This window comes from Cololabis saira, chromosome 17 (genome assembly GCF_033807715.1).
Source record: "Cololabis saira isolate AMF1-May2022 chromosome 17, fColSai1.1, whole genome shotgun sequence".
Classification (NCBI taxonomy): domain Eukaryota; kingdom Metazoa; phylum Chordata; class Actinopteri; order Beloniformes; family Belonidae; genus Cololabis; species Cololabis saira.
The window spans coordinates 26,153,931-26,172,653 of NC_084603.1; the positions used below are offsets into that span (position 1 = coordinate 26,153,931).

Genomic DNA, 18,723 nt, shown 5'->3' on the forward strand with positions numbered 1-18,723 from the left:
GGGCTGGATGAAGTGTGTATATAATGGCTGGATAGTATTATTGTAGTAATGATTGTGGATGTGCAACAGATTGACTGTGTGATAACAAGATCAGGTAACATTAGCAGTTAATGAGGTATACAGACCAGGATCGTAGGTGCGGATGCAGCAAACGCTTCATGCAGAACTCGGCCTTTTCCACAAACAACTGAACAATCAGGATACAACTACTTTTCCAGTAAAGGCTAGACCTGAGACATGAAAGCAGCCGGATAGGTTTGAAAAGCACATCCAGCAAAAGTGCAGCTTGCATTTTCAGTACAGCAGGAATAGGAGAGGGTTAGTGCAGCAACTTTACCCATCAATGCAAGTAAGCAAGGAAGTTACAGTAAACAATATCAATGTGAATTTACAACTTTTACATTTGTAACTTAGAAGCGTCATGGAGCAGTTTGGTTTTTAAATCAGGGGTGTAACGATGGCTCCACTGGTAACTGGGACCTCCCTGACCCCCCCCCCCACACACACACAAACACACACATTGGGTGCTCAAACTGCAGCCATGTGTCATGTTTTCAGGGTTGCATAATGTGAAAAAGCTAGAAATTTGTAACATCTGTAATGTGTTCAAAAATCAATAACAATTCCATAACACTTGATCAATCCTCAAAGGGATGTTACATGTTTCAGTGACTGAAGCCATTGACGTCACTGGGCACTGTGGTACTTTATCCAAATAGGTGCATTTCTTTCTTTCACGCAGTTCACCGAACCTTAATGTTTAAAATGATGCGCGTAAGAGGGAAGATGCTGTAACTACTCTCTGTTGGGTTTTAATTGGTCAACGCGGAGGACTGTTTCTTTACAGGATATCCTGTGAAACTTAATGCAAAAATGTAGAGGTTGTTAATATGTATACTTAGTGTTTGATTACCAATACACTACTTAATGCTTAATTTAACAGAAACTTAAACCTTTAGGTATGCAACCAATTAGAGAAAATATGGGAATAGGTGGTCAGGATTTTACAGAAATCAGAATCTGCTGAGTAAATTGAAACCTGTGCGTCCCTCCTTTTAAAAGAGAGCTCCAAAACGTTAAAACATACGCAACCTGTAACGTGCAGGACCCATCTGTCACCTGACAGCTCCGAGACCAGTAAAACTGAACCTTTTCACTGAAGCTGACCAAATAATATAAACAGACGAGATCCTGATTCTGTTCTCTGATGAGGGGACAAAAAAAGAAAAAAGTGAAACATTACGTCTTCAGGAACCCAAAAATGCTCGGCTCTCGTAACCAGAGCCTTGATCCTGACTGAACGCGGCCTCGTCGTCATCGTCCAGGTTACTGCCGCCCATGTACGGAGACCTTTCCTGGTTGGGGTTTACCACCTCCCCGTTCTCAGTCACAGCTTCCTCCCCGGACGCCAAGGTCCCTCGTTGATCATATCCCGACTCGGGCACCGCAGGCGTGAACTCTAACCTGTCCTCCACTTCCTCCGTGTTGGTCAGCAGAGGGGTGGGCGAGGACGGCTCCACCTGGACCACTCTGTCCAGCGCACTGGGGGCTGCCTCCATCGTCTGCTTCTTTTGTGATTTGTGGACAATCTTTCAGAGAGAAAGAAGTACCAGTAGGTTAGTAACAACACTGAAGACCAAAGGGCAGAGAAGTAAAATCTGGTCACATAAACATACCATAGAAGAGGGAAAAGAGCTTGAAGGTCTGGTTTTTTTTAAGTAAGCCATGACCAGAATAAAGCCGAGTACCCCCAAGACTGAAACGATGACGACCACGTAGATGGGAGCTACACAAAACACAGAGAAAAGTCATGTTAAAAATCACAAAGTCTGACGCACTGCTAAAGCACTGTGGCTTCTTCACGTGAAATAAAGATCATGGTGACGTTTGAGAGGCTGAGAATTCGGTAATAATAATAATAATAATAATAATAATAATAATAAAAATAATAATAATAATAATAAATTTAATTTATAATGCACTTTCCATTCGGAGAATCTCAAAGTGCTACAAAAAAAATAAAAAAATCATTGATCATAGCTAGCGTATGATTTGCTAAAAAGGTGGGTTTTAAGCCCTCTCTTAAAACAGTCAATTGTCTGTGGTTCTCTCAGGTGGGCGGGGAGGGCATTCCATAGTTTAGGGGCAACGGAGCAGTTTAGTTTAGTCTTGGTGGGTTTGAGGATGTTGTTCTTGTTTGTGAACGGGTGCGGGTGGGGGGCTGAGGATGGATCAGCTCCTTGAGGTAAGGGGGAGCGTTGCCGTGGACGCATTGGTAGGTGAGTAGGGAGATTTTGTATTCAGTCCGGGAGGAGATGGGGAGCCAGTGCAGTGAGTGGAGGATGGGAGTGATGTGGTCATATTTATGCACTCTCATCAGGATCCTAGCAGCACTGTTCTGGATGTATTGGAGCTTTTTAAGGCTCTTGCTTGGGATCCCGATGAGAAGTGCATTGCAGTAATCGAGCCTAGTAAAGCGTTCCTGGCTTCACACTTTCAGCTTGGTAAATGATCTGCAGTTTGTGCTTAAAGGGGACCTATTATGACATCTAATACCTATTTTAAACAGGCTTTGAATGTCTTAAAAACAAGCTTTTGATTGTTTTTGCTAAATACATTAGAAATTCAGCCTCTGAGCCATGTCTTTATCTTCCCATTCTCTGATCTAATTATCTATGAGGGATTCTGAGTGGGCGGGGCTATGATAATGAGGCTCTGTGCTGATTGGCTGCCTGAATGACGCGATAGACCGCTACGAAAAAATGGCGGAAGCTCCGGCCGGTGGAGTTACACTGTGTCCTAACTGCATGCGATGCGAGCGAGCGTCAGCGACAAAATCAATTCCATTTCTTTATTTTCTATTAGACTGTCCTAACTGGATGCGAGTGACGCAGCGCAGCGCAGGGCGACGCAGCGTTTTGAGCTGAACATTTGTCGGACGCCCTGCTTCTATTTTCTTCCTGTCGCTCGCGTTGAAAGCCGGTTGAAAGCGCTGTAGGAAACGGTCATGGATGAGGAACGGCTGGTCCACTTAGTTGAAATGAGAAGTTATCTCTATGATTCCTCCTCATTTCACTACAAAAACCTCAATAAAGTGGCAGCTGCTGGAGGGAGATGGACAGAGAGCGTCCGATGTCACGCAGTGCAACGTGATAATCGGACGCTCGCAGGCAGTTACACGGTTTTATAGTTGTGGGCGTGGTTTGCATTTTGGTCACGTAACGACAGGAGCAGAATCTGAACGGCTCGTAGAAATCATATGACACTGGAAGATTCATCCGGGCGGCTGTACAGACACTGCAGAATTTGGTTGCTTTCCTCCTTCTCTGAGTTGGCAGGCTGAGGGGAGACCACTTTATATACGTTAAAGCAAGAAAAAAACCTGTTTTTCATAATAGGTCCCCTTTAAGTATTTTTGTCCTGCTGATTTTTAAACAGTAATTTGTTAAATAACAAAGCTGCCATTGACTGAATTAAACCAGATATATATTTATTTTGATCATTTCAGTGACTAGTTTGCAGTATGAACAATTGCCACGTTAAACATTTTAACACGTTTTTACTTCGTATTTGACCCAGATGTTAAGTGCTGTGTCTAAAATAAATCCACTTTGGAAAGACTGATGTTGGTTGCAGACAATCTAATATCCTGGTTTCTCAGAGAGGGTAGTTGAAATAAACCCTTCATAATATGATTCATTATATCATAATTAGATATAATTAGTTAAATGAACATAATTATACTCACTGTGGGAATGTGTCTCTCTCTCTGGACGGACGCACTGCTTTTGTGCCAGTTTGACCTTCATTTTCTCCATCTCTCCATTGAGGTTCAGACAGGGCGGCTCCTGTGCAGCGTGCACAGGCAGGCTCTTCCTGCACACTCTCTCCTCACAATCAGAGGAGATCTCAGAAGTCTTTTGCCCCTGCGCACAAAAATGTACCGATTAATGTGTGACTCACAAACAGGGACACAAGCTGTTTGGACACGTTTATCTGATGTTGAAACATTATTAATAAACATTATAAACTAAGTTATTATCTAATGTCAGCATGACTAAAGCAAAAAAAACCCTTTTATACTTTTTTTACATCCCTTTAAGCAATGAATTTAGGAACATGAGGTTTCTTTTCTTGAGTGGAAGTTATTCTTCACTCTACCTAAAAGTCGCAACATGAAAAACCCAACTAGGTGATACTGTGTGCACTCTGACCTGTTCAGCAGTGATGTGGTACCTAAACAGCCGGAGATTCTTCTGAGGCTTTATTCTTTTTTTCATGTCTTTACACGTCCGCAGTTTTGGGCCGAAGTGCAGCCAGGGATGCGTGAACTCCACTGTGACCGTGTCGTTGGGGTGGGACGTGACGTTAATGGACGGGAGGTACAAATCACCTGGAACCCAAAAATAATAGTCACAATTAGAGGCTGCTGCACACAAATGAAATAAAATACACATTTTATGTGAGTATTATAACAATAATCACAATTTTCTAAGTAGTGAAGCAATATGGTGGTTTACGTAACCTGCTGATGATGTAACTCTGTTTCTCTTTAGGTTCTTCTTGACTATCATCAAATCAGTGAATGCTGGAACCATTACTCACATATCTGTCCTTCCGGGGAGTCCTGGTAGTAGGAATACTCCAATTCAGCTGCCTCGGACTCAAACACGGACCCATTCTGAGCAACGACTGCTACCACCGAGAGAAAAAACACCACACTTGGGTCCGAAAAGATCGAAATGTCTTTCTCCCGCTCATTTGATTCGGCCCAAAGTATCTGCTTGCAACTGCAGGGGGAAAACAAACAAAGAAACAAACAAACATAAGACAAAAAAACTAAACAACTCAGTTTAGTTCCTGTAAGCACACTAATGTTTTAAAAAAGAAGAAATGTGTTTTTTTTGTAATGAGCCAATGTATACAAAGACAAACAAATCCATACCCCTCTCCTCCGACATCGGTGTTAACGTTTATGCGAAACCTGACGTTGGAAATGTTCTGGTCATAGTTCCACTGCAGAACGTTCTCCAGGCTGTGGCATCGAAGGGTTAGGTTTGTCAGTGGGGGAACTGTGGGGACAAACACGGGCAGTAGAATAAAGATTTTTTGATGACTTTAACAATGAAAAGCATCAAACAATATATATATATATATATATATATATATATATATATATATATATTAGGAATGGGCGACATTTTACCGTTCACGATATACCGTCAAGACAATTCCCCACGATAGGAATTTGTCATCTCGCGGTAAAAATGATAAAAATAAAAGGAAGGAAGGAAGGAAGATATGAGCCAGAAAGAAAGAAAGAAAGATATGAGCCAGAAAGAAAGAAAGAAAGATATGAGCCAGAAAGAAAGAAAGAAAGATATGAGCCAGAAAGAAAGAAAGAAAGATATGAGCCAGAAAGAAAGAAAGAAAGATATGAGCCAGAAAGAAAGAAAGAAAGATATGAGCCAGAAAGAAAGAAAGAAAGATATGAGCCAGAAAGAAAGAAAGAAAGATATGAGCCTGAAAGATAGATATGAGCCTGAAAGATAGATATGAGCCTGAAAGATAGATATGAGCCTGAAAGATAGATATGAGCAAGAAAGAAAGAAAGAAAGAAAGAAAGAAAGAAAGAAAGAAAGAAAGAAAGAAAGAAAGAAAGAAAGAAAGAAAGAAAGAAAGAAAGAAAGAAAGAAAGAAAGAAAGAAAGAAAGAAAGAAAGAAAGAAAGAAAGAAAGAAAGAAAGAAAGAAAGAAAGAAAGAAAGAAAGGTTTCTGAAATGTGGTGATAGATTTATAGTTACAAAGGTGGAGTTGAATTGGTATTTTTTTTATCGTCATTTTTATCGTTATCGGGATAAATGCCAGAAATTATCGTGATACATTTTTTAGTCCATACCGCCCATCCCTAATATATATATATATATATATATATATATATATATATATATATATATATATACACACACACACACACATACACATACACACACTTATACATACATAGCATGTATATCAAGTTATCAAATTGTTCTACTGAGAGTCAATTTTGGGTCTTGGGATTCGTTTGTAGTAACACATAAGTTCCACTAGAGGGCAGTGAGAAAACCTCGATGAGTCAGTGTTTTCCCTCAGCGAGCACAGCTTTCTGACACATGACCAACACCAACTACAGGACTAAAGTCAGGATTTCTTCACCTTTTCTGGACCAGAGAGCAGACACATATTCTCTTTAGCAGATCTTCAGCTCCTTGTTCTGACTGTCACTTTAATCTCAGCATCACCTCTGCTTGCTACCGAATTCAAGGCAGACATGCTTCCTCTTCACACGATGCTACACCCCCACAAAAGCTCACATAAATGAGGAAACAGGAGAGAGGAAAAAAAAGTGAGAGCATGCATTTGTCACGTAAAAAAGGTAGTTCACTGGACTTTGGACAGTTTTAGTAAATCTTTTCAGAAGAGTTACCAAATACACCTTCACATTATGACACATTTATGAGTCACCAGTGTTATCAGGCACAAAAAAAAGAAAGAAAAAAAGCATAGGGGTTGTCAAACATGTTTCAATTTCATTTCCTCTGTGAACGTGCATGCATGCATGCACGCACAACATCCCCGCCTGACGTATACGTCAGGGTGAGTTAAAGTGAGAACCTCAGACCGACACACAAGCTCACGCTGTCTAAAAAGGTGATAACCACAACAGTAGAGGTGGTTGGTGACAGCTGTCAACCACAAGCTCTCACACAAACACAGAGCTGATCGTAGGACACTGTGTTGCCTTTTATTCATTTTGTAGACCCTAACCTAAGCTGGATCTGAAGTCGCACCTTTGCCTGTGAAATTCCAAAACCAGTTCCACCTCAGAACCAGCTCCAGATTTCATGTCTTAAAAACCAACAAGACATAAATAAGGCATTTATTTTGCCCCAAACTGAGGCAGTGACAGACTCACAGCTGTGTGTAGCTGCTCTCCAGCTGCAGTTGCAGCTGTGGTCAGCTGGACCTGCAGAGCTGTTGCTTTACTGACCTGCTGGCGGCATTTTTGTTTATCTGTGGTTTCTTTGTTTAGTTTTTTTCTACATTTCAGACAGTCAAGTTTATTCATTCATTCATTCATTCATTCATTCATTCATTCATTCATTCATTCATTCATTCATTCATTCATTCATTCATTCATTCATTCATATATATATATATATATATATATATATATATATATATATATATATATATATATATCAGACCATATCGGGTCTGGAGGACCAGGTTCAAGCCCGGGAATGGCAACCAAGATGAACCACCTTGGGCCCCTGAGCAAGGCCTTAAGGGGTAGGCAATCCTGGTCCTCAAGGGCTGGTGTCCTGCATGTTTTAGATGTTTCCCTGCTTTAACACACCTGATTCTAATTAATCATCGTCATCAGCTTGTCATCCAGGGCTGCACAATTCTGTTAATGACACAGTCACTTGTATCATGGTGCAATGAAGCAGGGAAACATCTAAAACCTGCAGGGACACCGGCCCTGGAGGACCAGGATTGCCCACCCCAACCCTAGTTGCTCCATGGTGTGTTTGTTCTCTCAGATGGAAGTCGCTCTGGATAAAAGCGTCTGCTAAATGACAGTAGTAGTAGTAGATATCAGTACTGATAAAATCTTATTCCCTGGATGATATTCTGCTTCATCAGTACTGGGCTTCGGTTCTCACAGAGACAACTGATCTCTGCAATTAAAATAAAATAAAAATAATTTAATAATAAATGAATAAAAAAAAAAATTGGACTAAAGCTTAAAGGATCTTTAATGCTGAAAACAGCATAATCAACCGATCACTGCAAACACATGCTCCCTTCAGCTAATTATTGGATTATTGGTGAAAAAAAAAAAACAATAATCCCCCCCAAAAAGTGTCCACACTGTAGGTCTGAATGTTCAAATCCGTGGCAGTTCACATCATCATTTTAATGCTACCTTCATCACACTGAAGTGTGAAGGAAACGCATATTTAAAATCGGATGCTTCACATGTTTGTCTGTTTGTCCAGCAATATGGAAGTACTTGCCCAGTCGGGACCAACAACACTAAACCCAACTGAGGAAGGAAAGAAGGAGACTGATAAAACGGAGAGCACAAATGTTAACGCTGGCCTTTTGTGAAGCAGTGACTGTGACCTCTGTGCAGAACGTCAAAGTCGCATAAAATGCAACATGACGGTTGCACAGATAGGATATGTATCCCACTTAGGACCACGTATGAAAGATGCCTGGGTTGGATTTGATAAGAAAAACAGATTTGCGCCGTTCAGGCACATTAGATTCAACACAGAAGTAAGATAGTTGGCGCTTGTTGGAGCAGGAGATTTTTACCACCTCTTTTAGTGCAGACTGCATATTTATTTATTTCATGTAATAATCATTCATTTAACTATATATCTAATATATATCTAATTGTGAATGAAACAGCTCTCTATACAACTAAAATTAATTGATTTGTATTAAGAATTTGGAGCTGACTAGGCTGAGGAACAATAAACACTGATCCTCAGCTCTAGAGCTGACGGTTATACGCCCACAGATTTAAGATGACATACAATAAAAGCAGGAAGAGAAACTAGATGCTATCATCCTAAAAAGTAGGTTGTGGTGTGCAAAACGAGGTTTCTCAGCAACTCGCTGTCTTGCAGCAACATGAGTAAGGCTCTTTTAGTCAGGACTTTGACATCAATATAACAGCACAACATCAATTCTCAGCTATGCCTTTTTTTTTAAACAGAGAACGTTCTGTGAAGAAAATATGACAAGACAAGAGATGGGCAAATTGAAAAGCTGAGCTTGGGTGTGAAGAAATACCAAATGTTTACTTGTCTAGAAACTTACATTTCCTTCCTGTCTGCTGTGTAACCTGTATCACAATCCTCTCTAAAAGCAGAAACGTGTAGCACGCGACTAAAAGGACTGAGAAACGCTGCAGTTTCAGAGGGATTTATGAAGACGGGTCTTAAACCCAAGTCATCAGCACGTACACAGTTCACAGGGATTAATATATAATGAGCCACAGTTAACGTTAGCACCTTTGTTGATTTAAAGAGGAGCTATGGGAAGTCAAACTGTCTGCTGTGAGACAGGTTTGCCGCTTGTAAACCAAATCGTTCAACTTTCAAACCTTTTATTGGGTCCTGATCACACTTATTAAATAAACGTGCAATAGAGCCACAAAACAGCCAATAACTACCGAACTGCTGCTCAGACAAGTTAACAAGCCTGTTGTGACGGTTCAGTGTTAATGAGGAGAGATTATACGTTCGTCACGTGCTGAGCCTCATCTGCTGTCTGCAGTGAGGCAAGTACGGGCACAGTAGTACGCTTACAAAACACACACATCAAAGAAAAGTTAGTCAAGTTTGAAGGTTTTCAGTACCAGAAACACAGATTTCTTTTTTCCCCCTAATTAAACCAGCAACTTTACTTAAAAAGTCCTAAGGCAAAGATTGGAATGATGCAACTGGTAGGGCTGGGCGAATATGACATCATGTCAACATCACGACTAATTGAATATTTTACCTCGGCCACGATTAATCAATGATTATTTTGCGCGAGCATCTCCTCAAACAAAAAAAATAACAAAATCCCCACATATAAACACATAGTTTAGTTGTTTTTTTTTTTAGTTTATAGAGGGAATGCGCATGACGTCACAGATGCGACTTCACGGCGGGTTTTGCCCACTGAGTGGCAGAAAGACTTTCAGTTTGAGCAACTCAGAAACATTTAAAATGGGAAAGAGCTGTTGTGCGATCGACTGTACTCATAGATTTAGCAAGAAATCAGAGTTATCGTTTTACAGACTGCCAAAAAATAAGCTTAAGAGAGACAAATGGATCGCTGCAATTCGCAGATATTTACCGTAAGTTTATTTATTGAATGCCAACTATTGCAATAAAAGCATTTGCAGCATGAAAATTAAAGTACTGACGAGATGGGTCAAATTTCAATTTAATATAAAAAAAAAAAGATATAAAAAAAACAAACTTCCATTACTTACTAATAAAGTAAATTGTTTTAAATCTTGTAACGCTGAATGGCAGCAACTATTTGAAATATTTTTTTTCCCTCTCTCTAAACAAATATCTGAAAAAAGAAAGCCAATGAAAACTAAAAAATAACTTTTCAAAAAAAGGTCACAGTTTAAAGAATCATCACTGTGGAAAATCTCTAGTAAACGAATGCTCCTGCAAACTAAATTTAATTTCAATAGTGACATGACCGAAATAATCAATGAGCGATTATAGGTTCTAAATGTCGGTTTCGCTTCATTTTCGGTTAACTGCTTGGCCCTACACCTGGGTACGTCTTTGTTCATTACGTAATAAAAGGTTTGAATGTGTCCAGTCGTTCTAAACTTGCTTTCAGTTGGTTTTTTTTTTTTTTTTTTTTACAAACTGGTTTCTGTCCAAGCTCATTCCTAAACTCACCACTTCGTTCAAATTAGAAATGCACCAATTGCATGAATTTTCTAGGCCGATTCAGATTTTCTTAAAAAAGGTCTGACCTGTTGATGCCAGTTTTGTCTTGATTCTCATATCCTGTCAGAGCTACAATCAACTTCATACATTTGACTTTATTAACAGTAAAGTATAGAAGAGGCTGCAGACTGCGGGTTGCTCGATTAACGGGGAAAAAATACATTAATTAGTAAACTTTGGTCAAAATGGTTATCCAGTGGCTTTTGAGGCATGTTTCATTTATTACATTTAACATACAAATTGTGAAATATCCACAGTTACCTAATTCTGGACTCAGATTTTCAGGAGGGAGGAGGCGACCCGGGGAGGAGCTGATGCTCTCCTGCTGCCTCAGGCTTCAGAACAAAACACTAGTTTTTTATACTAAACATACCAGTTTCAATTTCACTTGATATGAAATATTTGCTTATTTGCAAGAAGTCACGCGTTACCGTCATGGTCTTCTCTCACCGCTATCGGCAAAACCCAACCACAGTAAGTTTTGACGCCCGTCTCACTTCTCTTATCCAAGTCCGGATACTCCTGCTCATCACGCCCAGCTCTGCGTCAAACATACACAACATGAATCTAAGCTCACACACTCCTCCTGAAAGACTTCAATCCCCAACCCATTAACTCATCTCTGGTGATAAAATATCAAATTTAAAGCAGCACAATGTAACTTTCAGCTTTTGTTGAGTTTGGCGGCTCCTTTGGACAAAAGTGGTAGTGCTTTACCAGTGGTGTGGAAGGGTTCCTACCATCCACCTCAAAGTTACATAGTGCCAGTGAAGGCGATACAGACCCCTCAGACCATGACAGAGGTGTCATTAAACCTGTTGGAAGTTGATGTACCATCACAATGACTCTGGAAATATTATATTAAGGTGGAAAAGTTACATTGTGCTGCTTTAAGTGTCTTTTTTTTTCAGAAAAGGACATGTATACGACTGGAAAGGCTTCTGCGATAATTTACAAAATGATCATATCTATCAGGTTCCAGACTTTTTGATTTCTAATCAAATTCTTTCAAAGGTGATAACACTAACTTGATGCTACTTGCTACAGTAGTTACAGTGTTTTCTGAGAGATTCCTTACGTTAAACCTGAAGTTAATTTCCTGTAAACAGTCAGCTGATGTCAGTTCAATAGACGCCTCTGGGTGTTTTTTTTTCCTCTGTATTTCCTGTCATGCTGACATATTGATAGCATGAAAGGGAGTGTCATCTCCAAGCAGCACATGAAGGCAAAAGGAGTTCAAGGAAAGTCCCAAACACTCCACAAAGTTGTTGTGTGGAATGAATCATCACAACAGCAGGTCCTGGGAGTCTAGACGTACAACAGACACTCTCCTGGCAGAGCGCACCAGTGTATTCATCTGTCACCGTTCTGGGGAAAGGTCAGCAGCAACGTGTGCTGCCAATATAACTCTTGACTGTAGAAACACATGTTCAGCGTTATACCCACACAGCACGTCCATGATAGGATGTCAATGTGCTTGAATCTATAGTTTCTGATTACCAATAATGGGGTCTGAAAGCATTCTGGATGCTCTGCAGCAACCCCTCTCACTTCTGTATCAATATGTAAAGTGCATGCCCATAAACACATTTATTTGAGCGAGTACCGACTACAGCTGTGCAGAATAATTCACCCACACAACAATGATCTGCTCAGATCAAGAAGTGAAAGCAACTGAACATGAGAAACTGAGTGAATGATCGGCCATCCTTCACCGTCAGTAACAAGGAGAACTGAGTCAGTGCTATATAGTTTTATTAGCATGTAGACAGAGATCAGAACTAGGGAGGGTTTTCTTTCAGTCTTTCGGGGGAAATCCAAACAGCAGGTGGATATATTCAACCCCGTAGATATTGTAAACCGTCTGATTATTATGACTTTGCAGAATTTCATTCTTCAAGACATGTGAATTTGATTATACATTTCTTTTGTTAGGCACCTTTCATGGCGTTCAAGGTCCCTGTACAACGATCAAAATATAAAAACACAGTTAAAATAACAGAAAACAGCAGTGTTTGCAGCAGAACATAAAAGACAGACATAATTCAAATGCCCGTCTGTGAACATTCCTGATGTCGGGGGGAAGCAAGGTTATGGATATAAAACTACTAATGGCCACCTACCCTCAAACAAACATTTTACCATCTTGACATAAAAGATATAGTTAAAGAAAATATTCATTTAATGCTAGATTCAATAAATCACATCATCTTAGAAGTGACCAACTTTGAAGAAAAGATCAGTCAGTTCCTCAGTTTTGTTAGCAATGCTGAGACCAAGTATTCTCATCCCCATGACTGACAAAACTGGGATTTCTGAATACTTGTACTGTAAAACTGAATTTGATTTATAGCTCCTTACTACTTTAATAAATGTTGGATTAATTCATAATGCCGTACCGCACCATTAACCCATTAAAATCGGGGATAGGATTTCAGCCCGCTGGGACCCTGAATTGGCTTAAAGCAAGTATAGACATGCCTAATGGATTTTAAACTAAACTGTAGATCTTGATTTTTCTTCTTAGCAAATATAATCTCCTGCAACATCACCATCTTCATAGAGTCCATGCACCTCATATCTCCATCGGCAAAACACATTTTTGCAACCTCAGAGCTAGGTTAATTTGGCCATGGTCTGGACAGTTGCCCGTGTGCTGCAAAGCTTCACTCACTTCACAACTCCAGGTTGTTGTGCCTTATGTATCGAAATTTGAAAAAGTACGCTGATTTATGAACTGCTACGTTTAACAGACGTCTAGCAATGCAAATAAAGAAAATATCTACACTGAGTCTTAATAAGCTTATGCCTGAAAACTCGTGTCCCTTTTTGGCGACATACTGTTTGAAGTCAAATGTTATTCACAGGAATCGTGTAGAGGAGAGCATTTTTACAACAACATCTTCGGTGGAACGCAACATATGCAAGTGAAAAGTTGCTAATCTTGGGATATATCCGATTAGTCCTTTTACCACTGCAAAGGCTAAAATGTAGCTTTAGATTTTGTGTTGCGTTTACTAACTTTGAAGTAGGTAAATGCAAAGTTTCTGGATAAAATAACAGAGATCCTGAAAGCCAATGGATGCAATGCAGTAATCCCTCGCTCTATCGTGGTTCACCTTTCACGGTCTCGCCGCTTCACAGATTTGCATTGTGCATCGTGTTCTACATTCTGATTGGCTAAACAGTCTCCGCACTTCTTCACTTCCTGTGTCAATAACGTTGGTCGCTGAGAACGGCCAATGTTCTTCAGCAGCAGCTCAAGAACAGGACCCTTTAATGAATCATTCATTACAGTTCTCAGCTATAATCCATGGTGGCATGTCGGTTTCTAAGAATCTTTTTGCCCAGAAGAAAAAAGAGTGACAGCAACGACCCATAACTATGTTCTTCTCTCGAAAAAACACACCTGCACCGCAGGCTTTAGAAGAAAAAGACGCTACAGATCGGAGTCAGGATGCAGCGGCATCAGAAGAGCAGGGAAATACGCACCAGTCACAATCTGTCCTACTGTACTTTTTTTTTTTTGTACTTTTGTATTTTTTTTTCATAATCATTTTTCATTTTCTGCTGTTCAAATCCAATAACTTCGGACGGGGCTGATCTCCGCAATTTGAAGCCTTGTATAATAATTGTAAAAAAATAAAAGGTTACTACTTCACAGATTTCCGCTATCACCTATTTTTGAGGCTTTGGGTGTCAAACACTGCATTAGATCAGCCCACCACCCCTAGGGCAATGGACCGGATGAGCACACCCATCAGAATATAAAGACTGCGCTTGCCAAATACTGTGGGGAGGATCAAAATAATTTGCATTTAAGGGGAATAGTGGCAGAAATCAACACATCCAAACAGGTAATATTGTGTAAGAATGTGTGAAAGAACCATGTTCTCGAAGACAGAAAAACTGTAAAATGCTATTGATTGTATTTGAAAAAAAAAAAGAAAACAGATCAAATAAATACACACCTCTTTTTGCTCTGTGGAAGACACACAGCAGGTGTGATAAACATCACACAAGAGGGGGATGAAAAAGAAGAAGAACACCTGGAGTCTGAGACTGCAGACTATTGTCTTACCAGAACACAAACAAAACGTGCAGGACAGACAAAGGAAGGTAAACAAGACAGAATGTGATTTCTTTCACTTCAAAGTTACTGATGAGGTCCTAAAAGCACATAAAATTAAAAAGGTAGGCTGAAAAGGGGGGGACTGGAATCCAACTGGTCTGGGCCATATCCATATACGTCATAGCCTCCATTTCAGAAAAGGGTGTGGTGACCCATTCAAGCACAACAAGGACTCGGCTGAAACAAAACACTGTTTTCTCAGCTGAAGCCTTCCATCAGCCCTAAATAGATAGGCAGTATGATCATTAATACGCACCTGAATATAACCTACACCCACTAAATTTAAAAAGACAACAGCTTTTGTAAATATACAAGTGGCATGTATAAGCTGCAGGTGTCCGTGACAATAAATGTGTTGGTGGCATGGAGCTCGTTAGCCCATAAAAATCCATAAATTAGTTCCATCTCTGTTAAAGCCGCAGGGTTCAAAGCGTGTTAAAAAAGTAGCACCTTATAGTCCAGAAAGTATGGTATGTTTATTGCAGCTCCCCTCCCTACATCCCCAGCATTTCATCCTGCCTGTCGAGAGGAGCAGACACCGGGATCCTCCCAGGCCTTTTCATGTTTTACCAGCTCTGTTGCTCCAGTATTTGTGTGTTCTGATGACAACAACATTTGAACTGAGAAAAAGATGTGCACTTTTTCTTTCATCAGTGATTAATAGATGTATTTAATGCTTTCAACATTTTAAAAAGGGACACATGACATTTGCAACCATAGCCGGTCTACTTAAAGGGGACCTATTATGGCATCTAATACCTATTTTAAACAGGCCTTGAATGTTTTAAAAACAAGCTTTTGATTGTTTTTGCTAAATAAATTAGAAATTCAGCCTCTGAGCCCTGTCTTTATCTTCCCATTCTCTAACCTCATTATCTATGCTGGATTCTGAGTGGGCGGGGAGGCTATGATAATGAGGCACTGTGCTGATTGGCTGCCTGAATGACGTGATACACCGCTACGAAAAAATGGCGGAAGCTCCGGCCGGCGGAGTTACACCGTGTCCTAACTGCATGCGATGCGAGCGAGCGTCAGCGACAAAATCAATTCCATCCATCCATTTGCTTTATTTTCTATTGGACTGTCCTAATTGGCCACGAGCGACGCAGCGCTGACGCCCTGCTTCTATTTTCTTCCTGTCGCTCGCGTTGAAAGCCGGTTAAAAGCGCTGTAGGAAACAGTCATGGATGAGGAACGGCTGGTCCAGTTAGTTGAAATGAGAAGTTATCTCTATGATTCCTCCTCATTTCACTACAAAAACCTCAGTAAAGTAGCAGCTGCTGGAGGGAGATGGACAGAGAGCGTCTGATGTCACGCAGTGCGATGTGATAGTCGGACGCTCGCATGCAGTTACACGGTTTTATAGTTGTGGGCGTGGTTTGCATTTTGGTTACGTAACGAAAGGGAGCAGAATCTGAACGGCTCGTAGAAGCCATATCACACTGGACGGCTCATCCGGGCGGCTGTACAGACACTGCAGGCTGAGGGGAGACCACTTTATAAATGTTAAAGCAAGAGAAAACATGTTTTTCATAATGGGTCCCCTTTAACTTGTAATGAGGTTCTTTAACTATACAATGTTGGTTCTTCTTGAGAAGCATAAGTACTTGTAAGTATGAGTCAGGAGAACGTACTTTGGTGAACTCAACCCTCTCTTTCCGTAATTGGACCAGCAGCATAGTGTTCTTGATGACATCAGATCTGAGCTTAGAGGCTACACGTATTGCACTGTACACATAACATCTACTGCTTAAATGATCATAAAAACAAACACTCTTAGCACTAAAACAACTGAGAATGGGCCATATTTGTTTCTTGCTCAAGTCTTTATAACCATTACTTTACACGATTTTAATGGTTTTTATTGGATTTTACACCCTTGTATGCGAGCTGCGTTATAAGCTGGGAAGAAGGGAAAAGAAACAAAAATAAAAAAAACATCAGTGTATTTAGAAATGTTTTCTATCTTTATAACTTTACCACAAATATGAAGTTATAGTATCTATATTCTTACATGAAAAAAATCTTAGAACTGCATTCTGTCAAACAGAAATAAAGTTATAACTTTATATTTACCCCTGTTACATCCTCTATTACTTTCCCTTGTTGGTGCAAAATGTATTCTGGATACTTGGCCTCCTCAAGTCTGCACAAGCCTGCGTGAGATGCATCCTCGATAAACAGGCGGAGCGAGACCACGCCAGGGGTATTTTTTCTGTACGTGCGCTCTTGAGATTGGAACAATACCTCGGCTTCAAGTATTGACGTTCCACATGAACGCACAAGGCCGCATACTGAGAAACGGCCCTGGCACCTACAACGGAGAGTGACTCTACATGCTTGGCCAGGTCACCCTTGGGAAAGAGATCCTTGATCTCAATGGGCTATTACCTGGTTAAATAAAGGTTAAATAAATAAAAGAAAATGCAGGCACCATGATGCCAGTACCTGGCTGGCATGCAAGCACCTTGTGTGAAGGAGAGGAACTTTCACTCTCTCAAGGTCTTAAGCGATTCAAGCAGATACAGGTTTGTGCTCCGGCTACACACAGACACTGGTCCTGGTAAAAGCAGCTCGTTGGTCAGCTGACCCCAGGGAAAGATTGTATATGATGCCCAAGAATGAAGGAGCTGTGTCTCATCTTGGGCAAGGTGTTTTCCTTTTCTCTGAAGTATTCTAATTAGGCATTTAAATATTTTGAGTAAAATGGTTTTTATTTCTAATTACATATTTTCGTGAAACCTCTTAAAATAAAGCTTCAAGTCTTCACTTGGCTCCCATCTGTCAATGTCCAAAGACTTTAAAACGTTACTACTATATGTGATAGGTCATTTTCTGTTTCTCTTTTATTTCCAGGTTTTTAATTCTCATTTCATACACAATGCGTTTTGATATGGAAAAAATGTACAGAAGTACATAACCACATGGTTGGGCAATACTGAGATCTACAAAGAGGAATTAAAAAAAAACCCAACAAAACAAAACACTGAAGTAGGCTATACTCTGTTCAGGCACAAGTCTTGGTGTTTAATTATGATTAATTGCAGTTCATTATGATTAACTGCCAAAATTAAGAAGATAAAAGCCTCACAAGGTGTAAGTAGGGGTTTGCTCCAGGTCAAAATTGAAGCTTAAAAAAAAAAACCCTATCACAGCAGTTTACGAGCAAATTAGACCCTGACTGGCCTTGTGGGGATTGGTTTCCCCAAACAAGCGTCATGGTTCTTGTGAAAATGACCAAATGCGGCGTTAAAGGCTGATTTATGGTTCCGCGTTACACCAACGCAGACCCTACGGCGTAAGGTACGCGGCGACGCACACCGTACGGTGCGCGTTGCCGCGTACCCTACGGCGAAGATTTAACGCGGAACCATAACTGTTGTCGTGTCGCAGCGGGATGAAGCGTCTCCTGCGACGGGACGCCCGCGGCTTCTCTCTCTTTCTCAATCACAAACACACACAAACACACGCAGCCCACCGTTCACACCTTTACACCACAAATGAGCCTTATATTATCCGGTTTTCCAGGGAAATCCTCAATCCCGGCTGGTGTTTGACAACAGCCCCGGGTTTCTTCATGTTACTCACCCTGAGACAGAGCCAGCTCGATCCCGAGGGACAAAAGAATGAACACGGGATGGAGTTTTGGTGATGCCATTATCCGTCTGAGACTCCTTTATTTGGACATTAAGAGATGTTGTGACGGCGAGGCTGATGGCAGATACACCAGCACTGAGCCGGACCGCGGAGCTCAGGGCGGCGGCGCTCAGTTCCGCTGGAAGTGTGAAGCCACGTTTTTCCCGGAGACCGTAAACCTACCACACTGACCGCTTCAGGGTCCTAACGACGGTGGGGTTTCAGGCTGCCGGAGAGAAAACACGGGGTCTTCTTTCATTTGGGGTTTTATTTTCAATCACATCATTAGTAAATTAACCCCATTGTCTATTTTTTCCTGATTTGTTCTCATTCATAGTTAGTTAGTTAATATTTATTTCGGTCAATCACAAGCATAAAAATCAACAAACAAGATAACAGACATCCACAGGTTTTTCCCTGGTCAACATTG

General features: G+C 40.7%; 1 protein-coding gene across 1 annotated transcript; it reads right to left on the bottom strand.

The window, feature by feature from the left end:
- Positions 1-528: 528 nt before the first annotated feature.
- Positions 529-18,438, bottom strand: ifngr1l (interferon gamma receptor 1-like). The gene is made up of 7 exons (XM_061745617.1): positions 18,246-18,438; positions 4,946-5,072; positions 4,606-4,790; positions 4,215-4,393; positions 3,749-3,926; positions 1,677-1,786; positions 529-1,589 (listed from the first exon to the last, which is right to left on the bottom strand). The coding sequence occupies exons 1-7, from the start codon at positions 18,313-18,315 to the stop codon at positions 1,248-1,250; spliced, it is 1,191 nt and encodes a 396-aa protein (XP_061601601.1). The 5' UTR covers positions 18,316-18,438; the 3' UTR covers positions 529-1,247.
- Positions 18,439-18,723: the final 285 nt, after the last annotated feature.

Excerpts from the sequence above, each read along its gene's own strand:
- ifngr1l (XM_061745617.1), bottom strand. The coding sequence starts at position 18,315 with ATGGCATCACCAAAACTCCATCCCGTGTTCATTCTTTTGTCCCTCGGG. Across the intron at positions 5,073-18,245 it reads CGAGCTGGCTCTGTCTCAGG|TTCCCCCACTGACAAACCTA; the intron begins GTGAGTAACATG and ends TTGTCCCCACAG. Across the intron at positions 4,394-4,605 it reads CTCCCCGGAAGGACAGATAT|GTGATTTGTACCTCCCGTCC; the intron begins GTGAGTAATGGT and ends TTTGGGTTCCAG.